Here is a 23,402-nt window from a genome sequence, read left to right on the forward strand (position 1 = left end):
AATAATGTTTTTAATAAAAATTAATATTATGTTATTTAATAATGTTTTTAATAAAAATTAATATTATGTTATTTAATAATGTTTTTAATAAAAATTAAATGTTTATTGAAGTTTCTGTAAAAAATATATAATAATGTTTAGGTAAGTTTTACATTTAGAAAACCAAAGTGCATTGAGAAAGAAACACTTTGAAAAAGCAACAAAAAGAGAGAAAGAAACATTCCAAATTCTCTATTTATTTTTTTTGTGCTTTTGAGCATTAAAACGAATTATGTTGCTTTAAAAGGCTCTTTCTATATTTTTATTTTTGGAGATGATGACAAAGTCAAAACTTTACTATGTGCTTAATGTGGTCTTATACTGTAGAAGAGTCAATCCATCTAGAAATGTGAGATTCCTAATGTTTGAATAGTTTTTGTTTAGTAAAACATCAAATCACATAGAGTGGAAAAAAAAGACAATGGTTCTGTCTTTCTACACCTAATTAAGTTCTTTATATTAAACATAAACACATTATTTAATCAATATTATAATATATATATATATATATATATATATATATATATTGTTAAACTAATTACAGTAAATAATAAGAAACAGTTTAGAATATTAAATATTTAAAACTAACAAATAATCTTACAGAGAAAAGTTAAATTAGATTCTAGATTAGATAATCCATAATGTAATACCATATCCAAAAGTGTATTTCGATTTTTTTATTTCAAAAATTAAATAATTTTTTAATTGAACAATTTAAAAGTGAATTCAAGATTGGTATCATTTTGAGATTGATCAATTTGAAATACATTTTTGAAAATGACACGTGAGTTTCAAATTAATCAATTCGAAATATATTTCTGAATCCGAAAATGTGTTTTAAATTATTCAATCTGAAACTCAAATGCCATTGTCCAGTTCAGAACACATTAATTAATAAAAATATCTGATTGGATTGATGAATTCAAAATGCACCCTTTTTTTTTAAGTAATGTTTGGGTTCAAAGGTGATTTTTTCCAATAAATATCTAAGCAATGAAATATGGTGCCGTATACAAAATTTTTTATAAGTAATTTAAATTAATTACTTTCATATAATAAGTTAGCAAATAATTTAAGGATTAAATATGTTATTTGTATCTAAATCATTATAAAAGGTTGTTCTCAATAAATATCGTACTCCTGTGTATTTTATAAAAGTTATTCTCAATAAATAACATGTAAATGTTATATTATAAATTTTAAAACTTCGTTTGTAACATACAAAACAGTCAAATGTCGTTTAAAAATTAATATGCTTTACAAAAGTGTTGAATTTAAATACTTTCTGACTTAATTTAAAGATGAAATATATTTTTATAATAACACTACACACATATTTAAAAAATAATTTAATCAATATATATTAAAAAATAATTGTTATTTCTGATATAAAATAGAAAAGTATAATATATAACAATATAAATAGTGCACCAATTACAAAAATAAACAAAGCCAGAAATAAAAATAAAAAATAAAAATGCTAAAACATCATGCTTAAATGGACAGTAACAATTTACAAGTTAACAACGCATAATATTAAATTCATTATTTTTTATTATTATTATTAAAAATAAATCACTCACGGGCTTGGGCCAGTTCGTTTGGTGTCCGGGAAAATAAGCCCAAATGGCCTTTTCCAGAAGCTTTTGATGGGGTGGGAGAAGAAATTTAAGGAGGTGGAGGAAGCAATTACCTATTACATAGTCACGGGATATTCTACTTTTACTGACCTTGGGATACTCCATGGGATACTCCAAAACTCTTATTTGTGGTACCAACGTTACGTAGGAATCACATACAACAGGGTATACACTTACTGACTCCACTCTAATATAAGTCAACATCAGACCAATTAATGCCGTACGATTAGTAACATGTCTATCCACGTTGACGCATCGTTGGCTTCAAACCAATAACAAAAAAAGGGTCCTCCTCAAACCTATGCAGCGCCAACACACCTGATCATTTCTCACCTCCAGTTAATTTTATCATTTCTATCTCTAGGGCTATTAGCTTTCTTTCATAGTCTCTACTGCTCTTACATTTTCACTGTGTCCATCTTTCACCTTCTGTAAGTGCAATTTCTTTTTCTCTACTAATTTTCCTGTTCTTCCCTGCACTGATGGTGCGATTGAGATTTTTCTGTGCTTGAAATGATAAAATTCTATGCGTGATCTGTTCAATGTCGTGTTTGTTTTGTTGTTTTCGATTTTTTTTGTTGCATGTAGTAAGAGAACCTTGAATAATCCCACTCCCAATTTTCTGGTGACTGTGGTTTGTGATATTTTGAGTAAAATGGTAGTAACTTAAATAATCAGCAATCCACACTGTGATTCGTGAAGCTGTACATGACAGCTTGCGCGCCTGATATTCAGATGAAATAGGATGATTAGAGCACAATCGCTGTAATGTATGAAGTTTCTATAGAGTTAATCACAAATTTGTATGGCATCACTTTTTAGAATGGAAGGACGTTTTTGATTTCCTTTTCACCTTTTTACCTTAAAAATTATTTATGAAAGTAATTTTAGAACTTGTTTTTCGAAAGAAAAAATTACTTGATTTACTACACTCCTGTCACCACCCCTACATCTCCCACTCCTCCATCTTAGCAATTAAAAGAAAATCAAAATTTGTTGATGGTTCTATCCTCAATTTATGTATTGAAAAATATTTTTGAAACAAGTGTTTTAAAAAATACACAAAGACAGAGATAGCTGGTTTTTGGAGTCTTTGGTTGCGGTTGTTTCATGCATATGTGATCGTGTTCCAAGGCAAGGCAGACCATTGTTTTCTTGTTCCTCAGTAGTATTGTTTTTTATGTTATCTATTTTTTTGTGTGGAAATTATTGATGAAAATTTCCCCAAGTTTTGGCTTTGATGCTTTCTGAAAAATTTCTCCAGCAAATTGTATGCTGCCCTTTTTCCTGAACTGATTTTTGGCATTTTTATGTAGAACTTCCATGGACTACAGCTCCGAAGAAGATTCAGATCTAAGTGAATCTGAGATTTATGACTACTCAGAGAAACCTTATGAACTGTTAAGGGCTGGAAAATATAAGGTTAAAAACTTGAATGGAACTCTTAGATGCCCTTACTGTGCTGGGAAGAAAAAACAAGACTACAAATATAAGGATTTATTGCAACATGCATCCGGTGTTGGTAAGGGTTCTGCTAACAGAAGTGCAAAACAAAAGGCAAACCACCTTGCTCTAGCAAAGTATTTGGAGATTGATCTAGCTAGTGAAGCAGAGCCAATCCAGAACCCAGCTTTACCCCCAGTTGTTAGTCAACCTTCACAGTTAGAATATCTTTATTATGTTTGGCCCTGGACTGGCATAATTGTTAACATAAAGGGTAAATTGATTGATTCTACACACTGGTTGAAGGAATTTGCTAAATTCAGACCAACTGATTCCCATATATTTATGAAAGATAGTGACATGGCTGCTCAAGCTGTAGTAGTGTTCAATAGTGACTGGAATGGTTTCATAAATGCAACTGAATTTGAGAAGTCTTTTGAAACTGCACGTCGTGGTAAAAAGGACTGGAGCTCAAACAAGTTAGAAGCTGACTCAAATATTTATGGATGGGTCGCGCGGGAAGATGATTATAATTGTGGAGGGCCAATAGGGGAATACCTCCGCAGCAAAGGAACATTGAGGACAGTTTCAGATATTGTTCAAGAAGCATCTGAAAGCAGAAATAATATTGTGACAAACCTCACGAAAGAAATCGAGATAACAAATGATAACCTTGACGAAATGCAGTCTAAGTTTAATGTGAAGACTATGTCCTTGAGTAGAATGCTTGAGGAGAAAGATAAGCTTCACAATGTTTTTGAAGAAGGTTCGTATACTTTTTGATTCATAGCTTCTGCTTTTTCCTTCTTGCATGTACAATCCATGTTTTTGCTATAATGAGTTACATTTTTTTGCAATTATGAATGCAGAAGAAAACCAATAACTTTTTAGTTGATAACACTACATAATTGTTTCATTTTGTGGTCAGAAACAAGGAGTATGCAGCGTAGAGCACGTAATGAGGTACGGCGGATCTTGGATGAGCAAGAAAAATTGAGTAGTGAATTGGATGAGAAAAGGCGGAAGCTTGATTCTTGGAGCAGAGATCTAAACAAGCGTGAGGTACTAACTGATCAAGAGAGGCAGAAACTTGCAGACGACAAGAAGAAGGTAATGTGTTTTGTACATTCTCTCCTGTAAATAGGTATTATACATTTTATCAATCATTGTCACTTCAAAACTTTTTCCATATTTTTGTCTTTGGTTTGTTACTAATATTATTGGTTGCTACTGATCAGTAAAATTAAATATAAGTTGTAAAAAATTTAATTTAGTTAATTTGGACAAACTATTTTTGTAGGTTAATTATGTTTTTATACAATTTAATTTAGTTCAACTCATTAGTTTCTAGTAGGCTACTTATGCAAATTCTTATCTTCATTACTTTTTACTTCTTCTTTTTTATGTTTTTACCAGCATCTATTTTGTTAGGAAAAATTATATGTTTATTGAAACATTAATTTCTGGTTTAGTTTTAGTTAAAAAAATATAGTTTAATAACTATAAAATTCAATAACTATAGTATCTCAGTTTAGTTTTTTAATATAGAAACAGTTAACTAAACTTGTTAAATAGTGTAGTTTAATTCAGTATTAAATTGAACTAGTTTAGTTCAGTTTTGTAAAATTACCTAATTTAGTTTAAGTCAGTTTAGTTTTTTCTCTAAAATTAGCCCTATTTATAGGCTTTGAAAACATTAACATTTATGATTTTCTTTTACAGGATTCTTATGTAAGGTGAGTTTGTTTGTGCTTATTTTTATTTTAAAGAAGTGTTTTTCAATATAAGTAGGTTTCAGTTTGTTTTTATGTCTTTGTCTATTCTGCTTGTTTTAAAATAAGCAATTTTCTGCTCATTTTATTTAGCAAATCCTATTTACTTCTTAAATAAGTCATTATTTTAAAAATTGCTTAATTAAGAAATACTTACTTTTAGTGTAACCAAACTAGCCCATGATCTCTTTGTCTTTCTAGAAAGATTTGAGGAATGAATCACTCCTGTTGGCTTCAAAAGAACAGAAGATAGCGGACGAAAATGTCTTAAGACTTGTTGAAGAGCAGAAGGTTTGCCTTCTATTTACTATTTAGTGTCTTGGTTATGAGAAGTTTTTTATTTGTCACTTAATTCTTATGCATGAGAAAATGTGCTAATGTTGTGAATTTCAAATATTTCAGAGAGAGAAAGAGGAGGCCTATAACAAGATACTTCAGCTGGAAAAACAGCTTGATGCCAAACAGAAATTGGAAATGGAAATTGAAGAGCTAAAAGGGAAATTGCAAGTTATGAAGCATCTTGGAGATGAAGATGATACAGCTGTTCAGAAAAAGATAGAAGAAATGAATGAGGAATTGCAAGAAAAAATAGAGAATTTGGAATCTGTGGAGAGCATGAATCAAACCCTCATTGTGAAGGAACGTCAGAGTAATGATGAACTGCAGGAAGCTCGCAAAGAATTAATAAAAGTACGATCTCATTTACTTTCTCTCTGATAAAAGTCTCTCTGCCTCCCCTTTAATCAATCTATATATGTAGATTTACTATATACAGAACCGTTTTTTAGGAGTACATTAGTAAGCTATAACTTGACTTGTGTTTTAGGAAAATACTAGTTATATCTTGCCGAAATTGAAGCTCTCAAAAAGAGTATGTTGCTAACGTATGTATGTTCACTTATTTTTTTCAAAAAGAGTATTTTACCCTTGATATAGTTTAAGAAAACTGGAGTTATATCTTTGCTAAAACACCCCTAAATAATAAGTAGATATTTGTTAGCAGACTCCACGCCCGCCCCCAACACATTAATTCACACACACACATATACATATACCTACCTACCTATCTTTTACTGTGCACCTTCGTCTTAGGATTATTTGAAGAAAATCATGGTTATAACTTGCTAACCTACTTCTAGAACACAAGTGGGTATATCTTAATAAATTTCAATTTATATCTTTCACTCAGTTGCGAGCTTTAACATTTTTCTTCTTTGATTCTTGAATATAACCACTTTAACTAGCAACTGCTGTTCCTGTGTCTCATCATGCTAAGCTGTGAACATTTCTGTGAGAATATTCCCTTCACCATTTGTTGGATATAAGAATTTTGATATTCTGTTGTTGGATCTTGAGTAGATTGGGTAGACTAAATGTTTAGTTTGCTTCTAATATTTTAGGGGTTAGAGGATATGCTTAATGGTTCTAAAGGTAATATTGGGCTCAAGAGAATGGGAGAGCTTGATCAGAAGGTTTTTGTGACTAAATGCAAGGAAAGATTTTCTCCTCAAGAAGCTGGGACCAAAGGTGTCGAGCTTTGCTCTTTGTGGCAGGAAAACGTGAAGAATTCTGCTTGGCATCCATTTAAAGTGATCACGACTGATGATAATAAACATGAGGTACGAACCACCCTGGCATGCTTAGCGTTCATACTGAAGTTCAGCCTCAATTGGTTATCTGATGTTGTTACTCGTAAATTTCTGCTCACACATTGAAGAAATTTGCTTTACATGCTTTCTCGTCCCAAGAAAATAATTTTAATTGTTAGTAATTTGTTTATTATATAACTGTATAAATTTTGGACTTGGCTTGGCATACGTTTCCTGTGTAATCTGTTTTGGAAATACTCTTTTCGCTCCTGATCTATCTTTGTATCGTTAATACTACTACAGCAGAGTAGTATAATACTGAAAACATAATGAGATTGTATTTGTGCAGAAAATTATAAATGAAAATGATGACAAGTTACGAAGCCTCAAGCAGGAATGGGGAGATGAGATATATTCAGCTGTTGTAACAGCCCTGACAGAAATAAACGAATACAATGCAAGTGGTGGATATACTGTTGCAGAGCTATGGAACTTCAAGGAAAAAAGAAAGGCTACATTGAAAGAAGTTATCACTTATATTGTGGAACGTATCAAGCCAGCAGCTAAGCGCAAGAGAGGATAGTCAAAAGGTTAGTGTTTGAGACTGAGTTGAAGTTTGTTGAGCATTTTGTGTGTCTGATTAATGAACACATTATATTCGTGTCTTTGGCCTTCTGAATGTGAATTATCTATGGAGTGATTGATCATGACATAAATGAGTTACGTTATTTTATATTCAATCACTGCATCAGTAGGTTTTTGCTTTTCTAGAAGTTGGCTATTTTGAACATCACTGTTTATGGTAAATAATATTAGAACTAGAAAATAAAATGGGGCTGAATGCTAAGAATTAAGTATACCAGTTTTCTAAAAAACGGCTACAAAAAATTCTGGTATGTGCATGTTTCAGTTTAGTTAATGTATCTGAAATTTGAATGAATGTCTTTGCAGGGAGTACAAATGCTGATATATCAAAGGGTTGAATGAGCATTTGAAGCAAGCTTCTGGCATAATCGTTAAATATGATAACTTTTCATAAATAATGGATTTGAACATATGTAATCTGACAGACAAAGTTCCCTCAATATAAAACTATGAATCGATTGAGGTTGTTTGCGCTGATTTTATGCCTTGTCGGTTAATCAACTTATACAAACCTTTTTTTAAAAAAAAAGATACGTATATTTAGTTTATCTTTCTAAACTACAAATCTTGTTAGTTAATAATAGAGAGAAATTAAATCATTGTAGTTTTTTATTTTTTTTAATTTTTTGGATAAATTCCATCAATATTTAACTACAGGACTTTGAATTAAGTTACAAAGAAAAATAATATTTTAACACATAAACTGTTTACATTTAATTGATACTATCATTTCTTATTTTTTATTTTTCCTTTCTTGAAAAAAATATTAAAATTTACTTTATATTTAAATGCTTCTTTCATTTTAATTGATTCTTTGATTTATTTATTTATTTAGGCTAATATATTTTTAAGGAGAAATTTTGATATGTTCTTACAATGTACAATATTTTCATAACACCATCCAAGGTAATGATTATTTTAAAAACTACACAAAACATCATTTTTAATCTATTTATATTACTGAATTTACCCATTAAGCTCATTTTGAAATCTTTAAACAAGTTCCTGGAATGATTATCATTATTACTCTATTAATAGTTGTTTACAATTATTTGAAAGTTATTACCTTTAAACATTATTTTTTTAAAATAATAAGAAATATGAGAAAAAAAAGTAAAAAATTTATTCATGAGATAATTTTACTTTATACATGAATTAAGAAATTGTAGAATAAACCTTTTATAAGTTAATTTATATCTAAGTTAATTTTAATTTACAAAAAAAATATTTTATCTATTTTTCTCATAAAAATCTACTCCAATATAATCTATATAAGTTTTAAAACTATGAAGATCACTTAAAAGATCAAGCACGGGACGTAAAAGAGAAATGTTCACAAAGTCTCTTGTTTTCTCTACTATTTCATCTGTTTGAATTTAGTTAGAAAATTGAGTTAAACTCAATTTAAATTAAGAAAAAAATATTTATTATACGTTTTAATTCAACTGAAATTTGTGATAATTCTGCTTCTGATAAGATATTAAGATTTAAATTTTCTAACTAAAATCTAAATACACCTCTTATGATCAATGTAAAAGTCAACATTCATTGTCAGTCTCGAGTTTTATGTTCTCTTTCGAGATTGTTTCTCTTCATTCAAGTCTCCATAAAAGCTATTCCTTCAATTCAGTGATTTTCTCTCCATTTTTGTCCCCAACATCCAACATAGGTTAAGGCCGTCTCAATTGGTTATCAAGAGTTTAATAAACTCATTTTCACAATAATTTTTTAAGGTGGCTGTTAGGTAGTCAGGAACTGGTCTCAATTGGTCTTATTTCGTCACAAAACTGGAAGATTCTCATCTCATGTTCATGTCTCCAATGTCATTTTCTCTTATCAAAATATGATTCCTCCATTCCAACTTGTTTGATTATCTTTGAGAACCTCTGACAAAATAAGACTGCATCAGGGAAAAGTGCAACATTGCATGAATCTTTTAGTATTGTGTTGACACTAACATCCTACAGAGAAATCAGATCAACGCACAAATAAGAGGAACATATGGAGATTACCCTTCTTGACAATACTTAAACTAACAAAAGGGTGAGTCATTAGCTAAGCTATGCAGTAAAATTAATATGAACTGTGGCTTTACCTCAGTAGTTATCAGTTGGCATTCTATGTCTGATATACATATACAAATGACACAGTAGGAAGCATATTAATATAACAGCATTGTTTCCTCTCACTTGAAATAAAATTAAGCAACTATGTCATACGGGTTCAACAAGCAAGAAAATCGAAGAAATGGGTAACACTTTTGTGGCTAGAAATAGTTCAAAAACCAGTTGGTGCCTCTTAATCAACAACTGCCTGACCACATCCCTTCCCTAAAATAGAAACCTCTGGATGAAAAAATTGTCATGGTGCTTCAAATGACAAGAATCATTATATGATTTTGCAATCATGCCATAGAGAAACCAAATTCACTGTCTTAAAAATGTGTATGTGTTTGGGGCATTCAGGATGGCTGTCAGCCTGCAAAGTCAAATCAAAAGCACGCATAAAAACAAGAACAAACCTTACCACATGTCTGGTTTGGCATAAGAGGGAATGTACATGCAATAACCCGCAACACTCAGGTTTGCCTCTGATCATGAATTTGCTTTTGACAGGAAAATGCGGGCCAACTTGTATCCTGAAAACTGATCAAAATATAACACAAAAACCAGAGCAGAACACAAGAAGGCATGGAGGATAAGTAGTAAGAAAGAGTATTAATAAAGACACTTAATGCCAAAGGTTTACATTAATAGAGATTGGTATTCCACCAGATATACAACAACAAAAGATCTACCAAAGTTTTAAAGTTCTTTTCTTTTTCTAATTTTTTATTTTTTTCTTAATTTTTTGTTTTTTTGTCCTCAATGGGCTCCCTGTCCATTCTCAACACCTAACCCATACAAGACACCAGCATACTTCTCCAACGAGCCACTAAAGAAATTGTCCTTCAATTTCCTGAACGTACATGAAGTGAGCAAACTATCGGAACCGGCCTGATGGCAAATCCCGACCCTTTCGACCTCCAACAACTCGGCAAGCTTGTTCAAACCGCCGTGAAGGCTGTTGCAGAATTTCATGAGGTGCTTGATGTCGTATACAGTGGGGAAATACATGTTGATGAGGTTGAAGAACTCCGCTTGCGTATCGGGCAAATTCTGACACGTCAAGAGCTTCAACAAGTACCCGAAATCATAACCGCTATGGAAAGTAACCCAATGAACGTTGTCATTCAAAACGATCCCGGACGACATGAGAAGTTCCCCGAAACGGCGGGCGTCGATGCCGTCCTCGTTGTTTTTCTTGAAATCGATGCCGCTCTGGCGCAAAAGCTCGATGGAATCGTTGGCGAAGACGTCCTCGTTGACGTTGAACTCCCGGAAATTGAATTGCCAGATGCAGCACGTGTGGGAATCGTCGTCGACGTCGGTGGCGCACGTGGGAAGGTTGCCGTACTCGTCGGAAAAGGTGAGTCCCAATTGTATGAGCTTTAGCATGTCGACGTTGTCCTTTAGGGTTTGGTAATGGTAATCGTAGCTGTTCTTAAAATTCCCCACCGGTCGGAGAACTATCCCCGGAAACTCCGTGTCCATCGCGATGTAAGGGTAATCGTCCACTATTTCGCGAATCAACGAGAATTCCTCTTCCAGGTTATCGTTCCACACCTCGCGAATCTGGATCGAATCGCTTTTCGGTAAAATCAGCGGCATTCCTTGCAACCACGACAGCAATTTTATTGCACACTTCTACAGATCTGTTCGATTTCATTCAAATTCAACAATAACATCCTCAACCACAACATTATCAACAAGAGCAACAACAATAACAATAAATCAATGAATCAAAAATAAATAATAAGATTGTATTATCGTAACCTACCTCGGATGGAGGAAGTGGGAAGTGAAAAATGAGGATAGAGAAGGAAGAGATTTGTGGGGGAAATGAAATCTCTCCCGTTCTAGGGTTTTCTTTTTTGTTTTGATATGAAAAAGAAGCAAAGAAGAAGTGGGCGAAAGAGGAGGAAATCAAATTACTTCGTTACAAATTAGTGGTTGGATTCCTTTTTCTCCCACTTCTCCTTTTCCTCTTTTTTTTTCTCATATTAATATAATATTTTTCTTCCTCTTTTTCTTTCTTTTCATCGATTAATTAATTAATAATTACAACCATTTATCTCTACACTTGCTCAACTTCTTCTGCCTCTACAATCAGATATTTCATATCTCGTTTTAATGGTTGCAAACGTCTACACGATTCTCCATATAAAACAGCCCACACCAGACAATATGTAAACCAGCTACCAAACTTTTTACCTTTTCTTTCTCACATAACAATATATCAAAGCTATTCAACTTTTTCCCACCTAAAATAGTTTACCACTTTCTTTTTTTTATTGCCTCGTATATTTCAAAATGTTTAAATATCTTTTCGTCTATACCATATCATTTATAACGAAATCAAATGCTAATATTGATTACAATTTATGGTAGATGGTAAATTTTGGTAAGTCTAATTTTTCATTTACCAAGTTTATTATTTCACTAAGGTAGAATATTTACTCTTACGTCATTATTTTGAATTAGTAACGATTTAATTATGATTCAATCGATAATTATTATTGTTTTGGTAGGGATTTGTGTAAGATCGAAAGACGTATCTTTTTGTTGTAATCGTTTTGTTTTTTCATGTTTGAGTTGATTGAACTCTGGAGGCCGTTCGGTTGTATAAGAGAGATACCTGCAAAAGACACTCTGAGACATACTCTTCTGTTTTATATGTTTTAAATAAATTTTAGAATAAATAACAATGTTTGTCCTCTTTTAATTTAATAAATAAGGAACGTAGGATTAACAAATTTCTTTCTTCTTACACATCCATACTTTATTTCTGCATCTACATAAATAAAGTGAAAAAGACAAATATGTCCTTATCTTCTTTCTCCCTATCCTTCTTCTTCACTCATCTCCGTGTTTTCTTCCTTCACCTTTAAAAAGCTCTTTCCTTCACTTTCACCAAAGTTTTCACTCATATCCTTCTTCTCCATCAAACATTCTTTACCTCACCTTGTCATTTTTCTCCTCTATATTTTAGATAATATAATTTGAAATGTATATTTTATTTTACATTTTGTATAATTCAAAATATAGATTCAAAATATAAAGTTTGTATTACAAATTTTAAAATGTATTTTTTATTTTTTATTTTAAATTATATAATTTAAAATGAAAATTTTACGAAATTTTATATATTCCAGAACATTTTTAGATATATATTGTGGAATTAAAAAATAAAGGAGGGTAAAATTGAAGTCTTTATAGAAGTGTAAGAAGAAATTATGGAATTGCGAGAGAAACGCCTCTATGAATGTCATGTTTGAATCCAATTATTCACAACAGGCCCAAATCAACCACTAAGTCTGTACGAGCCCAATAGAATCCAAGTTTAGACTTAAAAGGACTATATACTTGGGGATTCATCTCCAAAGTTTCTCTCTAAGTGTATAATTTTGTCTTTTAATAAAAAAAATTATATAAGAAAAAAGGTAAACATTATTTATTGTAAAACCAAAACATATTTACTATATTCTCCATATTTCTTTAACTATGTATCTCAAGTCTTCACACATTTTTTTTTCCTAATTTCTCTTTTATGCATGTGATTTTAAAATCCAATTTAGAAAACTCGTCGAATTCTAAAATCTGGTTTAAAAAACTCATTATATTTTAAAATCTAATTTAGGAAATTATTGAATTTTGAAACTCGATTAAAGAACTCATTAGATTTCATAATCCAGTATTTGTTACTTTTGGATTACAAAATTTATTGCTCCTGAATTTTGAAATATAGTATTTTTTTCTCGAATTTCAAAATCTAATGACTTGTCAGGTTGATGACTTGTTGTCATCTCGATTAGTTGACTATCTGAGTTGTTGGTTGTTGTTCGCTCTGATAGTTGACTACCTAAATTATAATCGTCTTTGATTCTATGATTGATCAAATTGCTTGTAATTTAACATAGGATAATACAATTTTATTTGTCATTACAACACCATTTGGTACATACAATTACTATTTTCATCAAATAAATTTCTCTCATGTTACTGACGTTATCCAATACATACAAACGAGATTATATCTCAAACACTTGTTCAACTTCAAAATTTTAAACCAATCTCATAACAACAAAGACAAAAGAATGGAAACAATTCTCTTGAAAAAGGGATTCAATATGTTTGTAAACGCAAGAAAACACTAAACCAGAAGTGGGTACTCAACCGTTACGTAGTCTTAAATGTCAGATCTCCTTGCATCTAACGGTCCAAATCAATCAAACGTTTTGCATTCCAAGATAGGCGCAAAGCTTGAAGCGTACTAATTGTTATTCTTAATAATCATAATTGAATACACAAATGGTAGATAATGAAGATAATTGGTCGAAAGCATCAAGCGACCAAAACACAAATTCCTTTACAACTCTTCAATGATACTCGTGTTTTAGAGACTTACGTATGATATGTCTCCGGTCAACGAATTTTTCAAAAAATCAACTAAACAACCAAATATGATATTTTACCAAACTATCAAGGTGGAATGATTTAAAGCAAAAAAATCGTTTTATTAAATTATTAACTAATATTAGTGGAGTTTGGACTTTAATTAAACTAATTATAATAAAAAATTCATTATAAAAATTATAAATAAAAAATACAAGGTAAGATGGTAGCTCTGACATTAATTAATATTTGTGTTTTTTACTTTCAAACTAAAGTAACTTTAATATCAAATAATCTTTGAGTATCCACTTACCGAAGTTAAAGAATAATAACATTAGACGACCTACTCTTGGAATGAGATTGACCCCCTCTGCATACCAAAGCAGTAAACAACGAGAAGACTAGATTACTCATTTAAATAAAAGATGATAAAAATTTCATGCATAAGCATTTCACGCACATAACAGTAGTGCATATGCAGAATTGTAATGCAAAGAAAAATCACACACAAAAGATGTCTTGTTCGTTCTATTCCATTCATGAAGGTCTTTTAAACTGTTTTTCACATTCTATTTATGGACCTGTTAAATTGTGATGTTAATATCCGATTGTTATCTATTGTTGTGTGATAATGTTACAGCTGCATGTGATAGAGATTCTCCAATAGTTTCGTGAAATAATAGGAATGCAAATTTTTGTTTTAATTAAATCCGCCTCTGTAACAGTGTAGGCAGTGAATCTAATAGCCCTGTAACACTTCAAATTTAATGAGAAAGTGGTATAATGGTAATTGCAGCAGGGTTATTACCAAAACTCAGTTCATGAGCACTGTTTTCAATGCTCAAAAACAGGTCTAAAGTGACAATAGGAAGAAAAGAAATGATCCTTTTAAGGATTTATTTTTCATTTTGTCTTTAAAGTAACCAAAGGAAAAAACAAAAGTAATCTCAGAACTGTGTATGGCTGTTTTCAAGCGCACCCAGAAAGAAACTGAACGAGAAGTGGAACTGTAAAATCATTGGTGGATGGATTGTGCAGGTGATCATATGGGTGTGTTTGCATGTGCACGTGCAACACATTCCTGAAGCCCCTGAATTCACAAAAAACAACTTCTCAGATATTTGCAGTGACCTCACCAGTTAGGGTTATAAAGTATAAATCCTGATTGTGCATTCTAGTGAATGTGCAAACATTCTGACCTGAAAATGGCCTCTCCTGACGAGACTGAGAGGAGTGTGGCAAAAAAACTTAGACATTTGGGGAGGAAGCTTCTCAAGGGCTCTTCACTTCACAAGCTTCTGCAGCTGCTTCATGTAATGATCTTTCATCTGCTTTTTTACATGCATGTATTTCTATCTCCCTGCTGATTTTTTGTGCCATGAGTTCCACTGTCTTCTGAAGTTGATCATGAATTTCTAGCAGTTGGACCATCATTGTTCAGTAGATCTCTAGTTGCTGCCTTTAATTCCTGTGTTCGGTGCAGATATTTGTTTTGTTATGTTTGGTATTTCTGACCTCAAATGGATTTGGACGCCCAAATTTTGGATATCTATCAAAGAGACTGTGTAGATTTTGTATTTGAAAAGGTATTGTTGTGATATTCTCATGATCTAACATGTCTTCCATTTTCTCTACAGCACTCAAGTTTTCATTTTTCTTGAATTTTCTGACTTTGAGTCTCTTTGGGTCTGTGTGACTGTATTCACTTTTCTTATGCGGTGTGTTCCTTAAAATCCCTTTTCCAATTTCTGAATCATTTGTTGAATGGATTGACTGTCCAATGTCCGTCTTTACAATCCCATTTGGAAGTCCAAAGCCTCCTTGAAGATCAAGTTTTCTATTTGGACTGCATGGCTGTAATCAACAAGGCCACATACATTTTGTTGACTTGCCTCTGTATTCAAGGGAAGCCACACTTCCATTTGGCCAGCACCATTTGATGGTAGGACACTTCCAGGACTTCCATTCAAACCCCTATAAAATCCTTGCACTGAACAGTGAATGCAACACACTTCCAAACTAGATACCAGAACTATAAAATCCCATTTACTCACCATCGGTATGCAAAGGAATTGGACAGATTTCTTCAGATATTTTCTCTTTCTATTTTGATGTTTAAATTTTCCATTTTTCATTGACCTATGGAGTTTAATGCTCTCTGTGTACTTGATGTTATAACCCAGGCCCTTTTGAATTTCTTGTATGGTTGCAACAATTAGTCAGATGAACTCACTACTTTGTTGAATTTGATCACGGGTTTTATTATATTGCTTGTTGATTAGATGCAAAAACAAGTCTTATTTTGTTATTTGACCTGTGCTCACAAATTGTGAACTAAAATATGGATATTTAGAACGAGTTTTGTTTATTCCATCAGATCAGTTGAAAAGATGAAGTGGAATATCAGGTTTGATGCCTCTCAAGTAACAACATAGGGAGTTATGGCCATGTATTTCAGTTTTTCTTATGAATTTTGGAACAAAGCTTATAATCATTGTAACGGCAGGCCTTCCAAGCTTGATTGAACTTTGACTTTTTTGGTTTTCTTACGTTTAGAAACTGGAGCTTGTATTATCAACCCTGGATCAAGAACCAACTAAGCTAATTCAAGAATCACTTGTACCTTGCATGAAGGCATTGATTTCAGATGAACTTTTGAGGCACGCAGATGAGGATGTTAAAATTCTAGTTATATCTTGCATCTCTGAGATTGCAAGAATCACAGCGCCAGATGCCCCTTATGATGATGAACAAATGAAGGCACCAATTTTAGTTCGATACATTTGATTTTTCTTTATTAAATTATTCAAATATACTGTATAGTATACCATAAATGATGTCAATGATTTTTTGTAAACATCATTTCTTGGTGAGCAGGAAATCTTCAAGCTCACTGTGGCATCTCTGGAGAAGTTGTCTCACATATCTGGCTGTGCCTATGAAAAAGTGCTTATCATACTTGAAAATGTCAATAAGGTCAGATTATGCTTGGTCATGCTGGACCTTGAGTGTAATGACCTGGTTATTGAAATGTTTCAGCATTTCTTGAGATTTATAAGGTTAGAGAGCTTCACAATATCTCTTTTATCTATTTCTTCCTGATGGGCTTTTTATATATATGTATAGGGGTTTTCATTAGGTGAGGTTATATATATGTGATATGACATTTAGCCTTATCTCACATAAGACATTTGACACTATTTTTAATTCAAAATCTTAAGGCAATGGTTTATGGATCTTTCATCTTATATAGTGTTTAACTTTGTCTTTTCTATCCAATGTTGGACTTTTGACTCACTTGGATTATTCCCAACAATCTCCTTTCAAGGGTGAGTCCCTTTCATATAATATATTTCCTCTTAGGTGTACGGTACCTTTACTTATATCCTTATGGTTATAGTTATAGTGGTCTAAGTGGCCATACTTATACCTCTTATTGTGGTTATGGTATTGTTGTTATAGGATCGTATTGAATTTTAATCATGTACCAGATGCTCTGCATGCTTTCCTGATTAGTCTTGAATACATATGTTAGACAACCTACCATTTACTATGGTGTATGTTTGGAAAAGGGAAGCGTGGGATTGGGTTTCATGTCGGCAATGAGGAAAGTAGTAGAGATAACTATTAGAATCAGTTGCAAATTTGCTATTAGTTGCAAATTTGGGATGAAAGCAATGAAAGGCATGGGGAGGAATTTAAACCAGGATCCTGAAGCGCCTTCAATGCTTAGCAGGTTAAGCTGCTGTAAGATAAAGGATCTGGGGTGATTTAAATCTAGCAGTCTCTATTTTCTTTCTTTTTTGGATGCATGTTTTTCATCAGTTCTTTGACCAGTTTCCCTCTGCTACCGATATCACCTTAGTATTAGTAGAAAGACAAACTTGGCTCTGTTTTGCAGTTTCCTATCATTTACTTGAGGTGCTTCTGAAGACGAAGCTATTTCCTTGAATTCTTTTGTGTTATTCGTATTCAAACAGGAACTGGTGTAGCCAAGGAAGTCAGATTTTTCTTTGCATTTTCCTTTTACCAACGACTAGTAGGTCATAGATAAACATTGGAAGTTGTTTTACATTAGTAAGGGCTGATGAAAAAGGCAGATTTCTTGTTACATAAACAAAAGTTGGTTACCTTTTCCTTTTTTACTTTTCCCACTTTTTTAAGTTTTCATTCACTTCTAGAATTATTATTTACTAATATTTTGTCAATTTAAAGGTCAAACCATCCCTGTAGTGCATTTCATTCAATGGAATCAATAATGACTATGATTTTACAAGAAAGTGAACAAATTTCCCCAGATCTTCTTAGACCACTGTTGGATAGTGTAGGAAATGAAAATCGGGTAATGTACTTTTCATTATATCTATTTCTTGTATTCTTTTCTTTTTCTTTATTTTATTCATATGCTAATTTGATTTCATGTATTTTTTTTTGTGTAACTTAGTCAATCTGGTTTTATTTATTTTCCCAGACTGTTTCACCTATGTCTTGGACATTGGGGGAGAAAGTAATCAGAAACTGTACTGCTAAGCTCAAGCCTTATCTCATGAAGGCAGTGGAGTCCTCAGGCAGAGCGATAAATGAGTATGCACAGATAGTAACTGATATTTGCCAGAATGAATCTGAATCCCCTCAATGTGATGATTCAAATGGTTCTAAGAAGACAGTGGTTCGTTTTACTTGCAATACTCTATCAGATAAACTGTTATAGCTAATACATGATATTCTTTCTTTGTGTTAATTTGCCTTCTTATTGGAAACCATGGAACAAATTTAGCTGATGTATGCAAGTTCTCTAAAACCTTGCTGTGGCTGGTATTAAATACTGAAAAAGGGCATTTAACATTAGGAATAAGAAATTAGGTTTAAATAACCAATTTTAGCCAAGTCTATGATTAATCATTCGAAAACATGCCCAAAAGGAATAGGCATACTAAAAACCTGTGTTCCATTTATTCATGGAAGAAGTTTTGATCAAATTCCAGCAGAGAAAAATAACTACTCCAGCTGATTGCTAATAAGCCAGTAATTTACCATCAAAACATTGTTTCTCACTCAAGCTGTTTTTGTAGCATTCGTTCTGGATGGCATCTATCTCTATTTTATTTATATCTTCGTATTTATTCTTGATTTTGTCTGAGTTAGGTTCATGTTAGGATTGGTTGTGTTTGCAATGCTTCAGGTTCAGGAAGCTGAGAACAAGCTTAATGTTCCTAATGATGCAAAGGAACAACCGCATGATGTAAATTATATTCTACTCTTCTCAATTAGTTATTTTTATTTTAAATTTTTCCTTGCAATATTTGTAAGGCTTGCTTCGTTAAAGCACCAGTCAATATTAGTGTATTATTAAACTTTAACTCATCCTTAATTAGGAAACCAAGGGTCATGAACCCAATGTTACTGGTAAAAGAGATGTCCAAATTTTGGATGATACAAAGTCAAACAGAAGGTCCATTCTGGATGGCGAAGTTACAAAAAAAACTGGTTCAAAAAGGAGATCATGTTCTGAAATTTCCAAGAACTCAAAAAAAGGGAGTGCAAAAACCAAGTTGGAAACTGAAAATTTAGAGTCTGTTCAGGAACCAAAATCAGAAACTCAGCTGAATACTGTGCCAAGGAAGAGGGGCCGTAAGCCTAATTCTCTGATGAATGCAGAAGAAGGCTATGATCACTCGTGGATTTGTCGGGAAACTGAAGTGGGAAGATCAACACTATCCAGAAAGTCATGCGATTCCAGGTTTCCTTTTCGATCTTCTGAAAAAGCTACTTCCAGAAAAGATAAGTTGCATCGAAAGAATAAAACTGTAAGTGAAACTCTAGTTCATAAGCCGAAAAGTGAGGACATAGCAAAAACTACGAAACTCAGAAGGACTCACAATATTAGCAATGATTTTCCCCCAAATGATACAAGTGAAGGTCGTGAAGCTTCAGCTTCTAAGCCTAAAGCTGATGATAATGCTGATGCTTCTCCTTCTACAAATAATAATATTTCTGATGGATGTCACAGCAAACGGGGTCGGAGAAGGAAATCAAATATCATGGGGAATGAAGGTGTTCATTCCAATTCTTTGTCAATGTTAAAAGACAACTCGAATCCTCCGCCTCAGAAGATTTCTTTGGATTCCCCAACAGTTAGGTTGGAAAAGGAATCTGAAGCAAGGAATATCTCTGAACAAAAACCCATTAGGAAAATCAAATTTTCCTTAAGGCTTGATGGAAAACTTGTCATGGGTCCAGAATCAGCTGCTAATGGGGAGCCGAACGATTCATGTGGAGAAGAGGGGAAACACAAGTCATCTATGAATGATGAGCCAGCAAGTATTAAAGAGGGCACATTCTCAACTCAAACAAATGTTAAGAAAAGGAGGGGGCTTGATGCTACTCCTAACGAGGGCCTCAACAAATTATCAGCCGTGAAGGTATAGTTAGTATCTTTTTACAATCCCCCAGTACAATGCATAATATATTAGCAAACCTCACATATTGTATCCTGGGGTTGATATCTCCACCTTTTTAGGATCTGACAGCAGAATCTGCAAGTAAAACACTAAATAGTGTCAAGGAAACCCCACAAGCAAGGCTGAGGAGAAGACACAGTGATGTGAGTGCTAAGGTATGCATTTGAAATTCATTGTGGAGTTGGTAAAATTTCAGTTTTTTCCAATAACACACCATGAAGTTTTCCATTTCTTTAACTTTGTTATGTCTCAGTATTCTTTTTCCTTTTACTCTGGAAGGTCCTTAATGTGTTATATACTCTGAGACTGTGTACTAATTGTTCTAACCAGATGGCAGTATATTGCCTTCCTAATGCTGCTTTGACTTTGTAATTAAAAATTTACATCTGATCATCTTTTTCTCTCACTATGCATATGTGTATGTGTTTGGCCATTGTTCGTGTAGATATTTTACCCTACTGTATGGCAATAGTGGTCTAAATAACATTAGGCTTTTTGATGGGGTGGTTTTAGGAAAATTTTTGTCATCAAATGCTGTTTATTTGGTGGAAATTTCCCCTTTATTAATTTTTTTGTCCTAATTTATACCCCTGCTAACCTTTTTCCTCTCAATAAATTACCATTTGCTGCACCTCTTTTTGCAGGCATCTGAATGTCTTTACAAGGATAAATCATTGGTCGGTAAGAGAATCAAGGTCTGGTGGCCAAAAGATAAGACGTAAGTATCTTGGTGGCATCTCTACGCTAGTCTGTTACCAATTTCTAACCAAGTATACTATAAACTCAGATTCATTAGGCCCTCTGATGTTACAGTGAGAAGAGAATAGAAAAACACTATCCGTGTCTTGCTAACTCATTCAGTAGGCTCATAAGATAATTGCATGTACTTCTGAAAATAGGGTGGAGGCACTTATGGTCATCTACTATCTCTTTTCTCTAGGGTGGCCCATTGGACTGTGCTGGAACACTTGAATTAAGAAATATGCTATGTGATTTAGATAAATGATTCAAATCAGTTTTTTTTTTTTTTTCTGGCTTTAGCTTCAGAGTTAAATGCTTTGTTCTGGAAGTTTTTCCTTGAGAGATATTGGTCAGTTGTTATATAAGATCTTTCCTAAGCATAATAAGTATTTAACCTGTTTCATGTGTGCGTGCTGTTGTTGCTTACTTTATATTTTTCTGTAATTTTAGTTTGTTTAATTCTTCACTACAGGTTTTATGAAGGTGTTATCGAATCTTATGATCCTATCAAAGGAAAGCACAAGGTGAGATGTTAGTTACTGATGCTAATCTTTATGCTTTTTATCTCTAGAATTCAATAATGAATCTCTGCCTATGTAAGCTTTCTATATTGCCACTTATTTGGAATGCATTATGTATGCTATTCTTTATCACAAAACCATGTTACATGCTGATTGAAGATATTCCAGTCCTTTTTTTCAACTAAATGTTTTCACTATTAACTACAAAATGCTTCTTTGTCTTCACTTTCTTGTTTCAAAGATTTGTATAGGAAATAAAAATAGTGAACATGTTGTCAAACACAATGGATCTTTTGATGACTTCCCATATTTAGTTCTGATTTTCTATGTAGATGTAAATAAAGAGCTTGAATTTAAAACTTCAGGCTGCTGAACTGTGCCACTCACCGCCTTACCAGACCAAAGCAAAATGTAATGAATCTATTAATCTCTTAATCAACTAATCATACAATCTCCTTTTTTTCATTCTTCTCGTGCACAATTATTCAATACAAAAATGATAATTGAAATTCACCTATTGATTATGGAACAAGAACATTCGTGTGAATTAGACTTACACTTCTGAACATGAAAAGCTTAAACCATTGAATGAGTTTGATAGTTATATTTGTTAATACTGTGAAATGCTTTTTAATAGATTTTGTATGCTGATGGTGATGTTGAAGTGTTGAACCTCAAAAAACAGAAATGGACAGTAGTTGACGTTTCGTTAGACAAGGTGAGCAAAAATTCTGATGCTCATTAGTTACTTTGCGTATTGCTGAGGTGAGTATAATTCTTTAACAACTTTTTAATTATTGTGAGTACGTGCTTCACACTTGTCTATTGCTGTTTCATCAGTTGAGGTGAATAAAGATGAAATCTTTGACACTTATTTAATCATTGTGTGCATGTGTGTATAATATGATATCATTTCATAAATTTAATTCGTGCATACTGATATTCTGCCATCAGGAAGGACTTACACTTCAGAGGCTCGCAGAAGCATCAGACGTGTAAGTATAATTTGGTCTGCAGAGCATTAATATTACTGGCATTATACTCTTCTTTTCCTTTCCAAGAACCAAGAGAGGAAACCTTGATTAATGTTGATTATGCACATTAGCACTGTCCCATGGTGATGCAAACACTTCCTTGGGATTGGACCTTTATCAATTATGTATAAAAAACAAAGGGTCTCTCTTTTTGTCCAAATATTTTACCTTCATCAAACAATGAATACTTCTAGTGTATTCCTTTAGTCTGACATAACACTAAGTTCGTTGTTGAGCAAAACTCACTTTGATGATATCTACATCTCAAAGCCCAGTGAGGACCTCAAACCATAAGGTTTTTACTTTAATTTTTTTAAATCCCTTGAATTATATCTTATCTATACTAAAGTAAAGACAAATTTATCTTGAATTTCATACCAATAACTGGCCTTTTGTCTTATTTATATGCTTGTTAAGTTGGTGTCATCAATTAAGTTCTAAACAGTTATTTTGCTACTACTGTTTGTCTGATATAGAATGCTAATAGTGTCAAGTTATATGTAATATACAGAGCAGAAAAAGACAAGGAAAAATCAGAACTGGTGTCAGCCAAAGCTACAACTATCAAATCTCAGTCCAGGTTAGTCTGCAAACCTGAAACTGTGAAACATACACATGCTCATGCAGTTGAAAAATCTGGTTTGGGTGATGATTCACCTGTAATTGTTAGCAGAAATGACTCTAAGAAGCCTAAAAACCAGAAGAGGAACAGCTGATTCTGTCAAAATGGAGAAGGTTGTGCAAGGTTACCTGCTATGGGCCTCAATGCAGTGTTACTAGTTGGCTCTAAAGCTTGTAACTTTTGCTTACCCTGTTATCAGTTTAGTATGTCTTGTTTCATAGTTAAACTTGTCAGTGTCTAGAATGGTTTGATATATTATGGTGTCTAAGACTGTTTACTTCAAAAGGGTTTTTTCACACCATTTTCAAAACCTGGTCTCTCAAACTTACTTAACATATCTGGTACATTGCATGCAGAATTTGACATAGCAAAGTGTTGCCATGATTTCATCTTTGAATTTG

At 32.8% G+C, this 23,402-nt stretch overlaps 3 protein-coding genes across 12 annotated transcripts; 2 read left to right on the forward strand and 1 right to left on the reverse strand.

The window, feature by feature from the left end:
- The first annotated feature begins 1,958 nt into the window (after positions 1-1,958).
- On the forward strand, positions 1,959-7,605 carry LOC124835890 (factor of DNA methylation 1-like). 2 transcript variants are annotated; one of them, XM_047310919.2, is made up of 8 exons: positions 1,959-2,110; positions 2,996-3,888; positions 4,051-4,232; positions 5,096-5,185; positions 5,297-5,584; positions 6,295-6,513; positions 6,833-7,073; positions 7,435-7,605. In XM_047310919.2, the coding sequence occupies exons 2-7, from the start codon at positions 3,003-3,005 to the stop codon at positions 7,064-7,066; spliced, it is 1,899 nt and encodes a 632-aa protein (XP_047166875.2). In that variant the 5' UTR covers positions 1,959-2,110; positions 2,996-3,002; the 3' UTR covers positions 7,067-7,073; positions 7,435-7,605. The 2 variants fall into 2 exon arrangements, with proteins under 2 accessions (XP_047166875.2, XP_087958660.1); XM_088102534.1 differs by lacking the exon at positions 1,959-2,110 and adding an exon at positions 2,687-2,813.
- A 2,221-nt stretch (positions 7,606-9,826) lies between these two features.
- LOC124835888 (putative CCR4-associated factor 1 homolog 6) lies at positions 9,827-11,259 on the reverse strand. Its single transcript, XM_047310917.2, has 2 exons — positions 11,008-11,259; positions 9,827-10,882 (listed from the first exon to the last, which is right to left on the reverse strand). Exon 2 carries the CDS (start codon positions 10,836-10,838, stop codon positions 9,993-9,995), a length of 846 nt encoding a protein of 281 aa, XP_047166873.1. The 5' UTR covers positions 10,839-10,882; positions 11,008-11,259; the 3' UTR covers positions 9,827-9,992.
- Positions 11,260-14,706: 3,447 nt separating this feature from the next.
- Positions 14,707-23,398, forward strand: LOC124835921 (sister chromatid cohesion protein PDS5 homolog D-like). Of its 9 annotated transcripts, none has more exons than XR_015782986.1 (14): positions 14,707-14,935; positions 16,179-16,382; positions 16,500-16,681; positions 17,838-17,964; positions 18,094-18,291; positions 18,805-18,864; positions 18,998-20,044; positions 20,143-20,238; positions 20,728-20,801; positions 21,297-21,348; positions 21,983-22,110; positions 22,300-22,340; positions 22,891-22,959; positions 23,053-23,068. XR_015782986.1 is itself a non-coding variant. In XM_047310951.2 (14 exons), the coding sequence occupies exons 1-14, from the start codon at positions 14,804-14,806 to the stop codon at positions 23,093-23,095; spliced, it is 2,406 nt and encodes an 801-aa protein (XP_047166907.1). In that variant the 5' UTR covers positions 14,707-14,803; the 3' UTR covers positions 23,096-23,398. The 9 variants fall into 9 exon arrangements, 8 of the variants coding, with proteins under 8 accessions (XP_047166907.1, XP_087958163.1, XP_087958168.1 ...); XM_047310951.2 differs by having other exon boundaries at positions 21,983-22,063; positions 23,053-23,398; XM_088102040.1 differs by adding an exon at positions 16,000-16,029 and having other exon boundaries at positions 14,810-14,935; positions 21,983-22,063; positions 22,891-23,398.
- Positions 23,399-23,402: the final 4 nt, after the last annotated feature.

This window comes from Vigna umbellata, chromosome 11 (genome assembly GCF_029865625.1).
Source record: "Vigna umbellata cultivar VRB3 chromosome 11, Vumbellata_1.0, whole genome shotgun sequence".
Lineage (NCBI taxonomy): Eukaryota > Viridiplantae > Streptophyta > Magnoliopsida > Fabales > Fabaceae > Vigna > Vigna umbellata.

What these genes read in the sequence shown, in the direction of transcription:
- LOC124835890 (XM_047310919.2), top strand. Translation starts at nt 3,003, where the DNA reads ATGGACTACAGCTCCGAAGAAGATTCAGATCTAAGTGAATCTGAGATT. An exon ending in TTGCAGACGACAAGAAGAAG is followed by an intron (nt 4,233 to 5,095) that starts GTAATGTGTTTT and finishes TTGTCTTTCTAG; the next exon opens with AAAGATTTGAGGAATGAATC. An exon ending in GACTTGTTGAAGAGCAGAAG is followed by an intron (nt 5,186 to 5,296) that starts GTTTGCCTTCTA and finishes CAAATATTTCAG; the next exon opens with AGAGAGAAAGAGGAGGCCTA.
- LOC124835888 (XM_047310917.2), bottom strand. Translation starts at nt 10,838, where the DNA reads ATGCCGCTGATTTTACCGAAAAGCGATTCGATCCAGATTCGCGAGGTG.
- LOC124835921 (XM_088102037.1), top strand. Translation starts at nt 14,804, where the DNA reads ATGTGCAAACATTCTGACCTGAAAATGGCCTCTCCTGACGAGACTGAG. An exon ending in ACAAATTATCAGCCGTGAAG is followed by an intron (nt 20,045 to 20,142) that starts GTATAGTTAGTA and finishes CCACCTTTTTAG; the next exon opens with GATCTGACAGCAGAATCTGC. An exon ending in CTATCAAAGGAAAGCACAAG is followed by an intron (nt 21,349 to 21,982) that starts GTGAGATGTTAG and finishes GCTTTTTAATAG; the next exon opens with ATTTTGTATGCTGATGGTGA.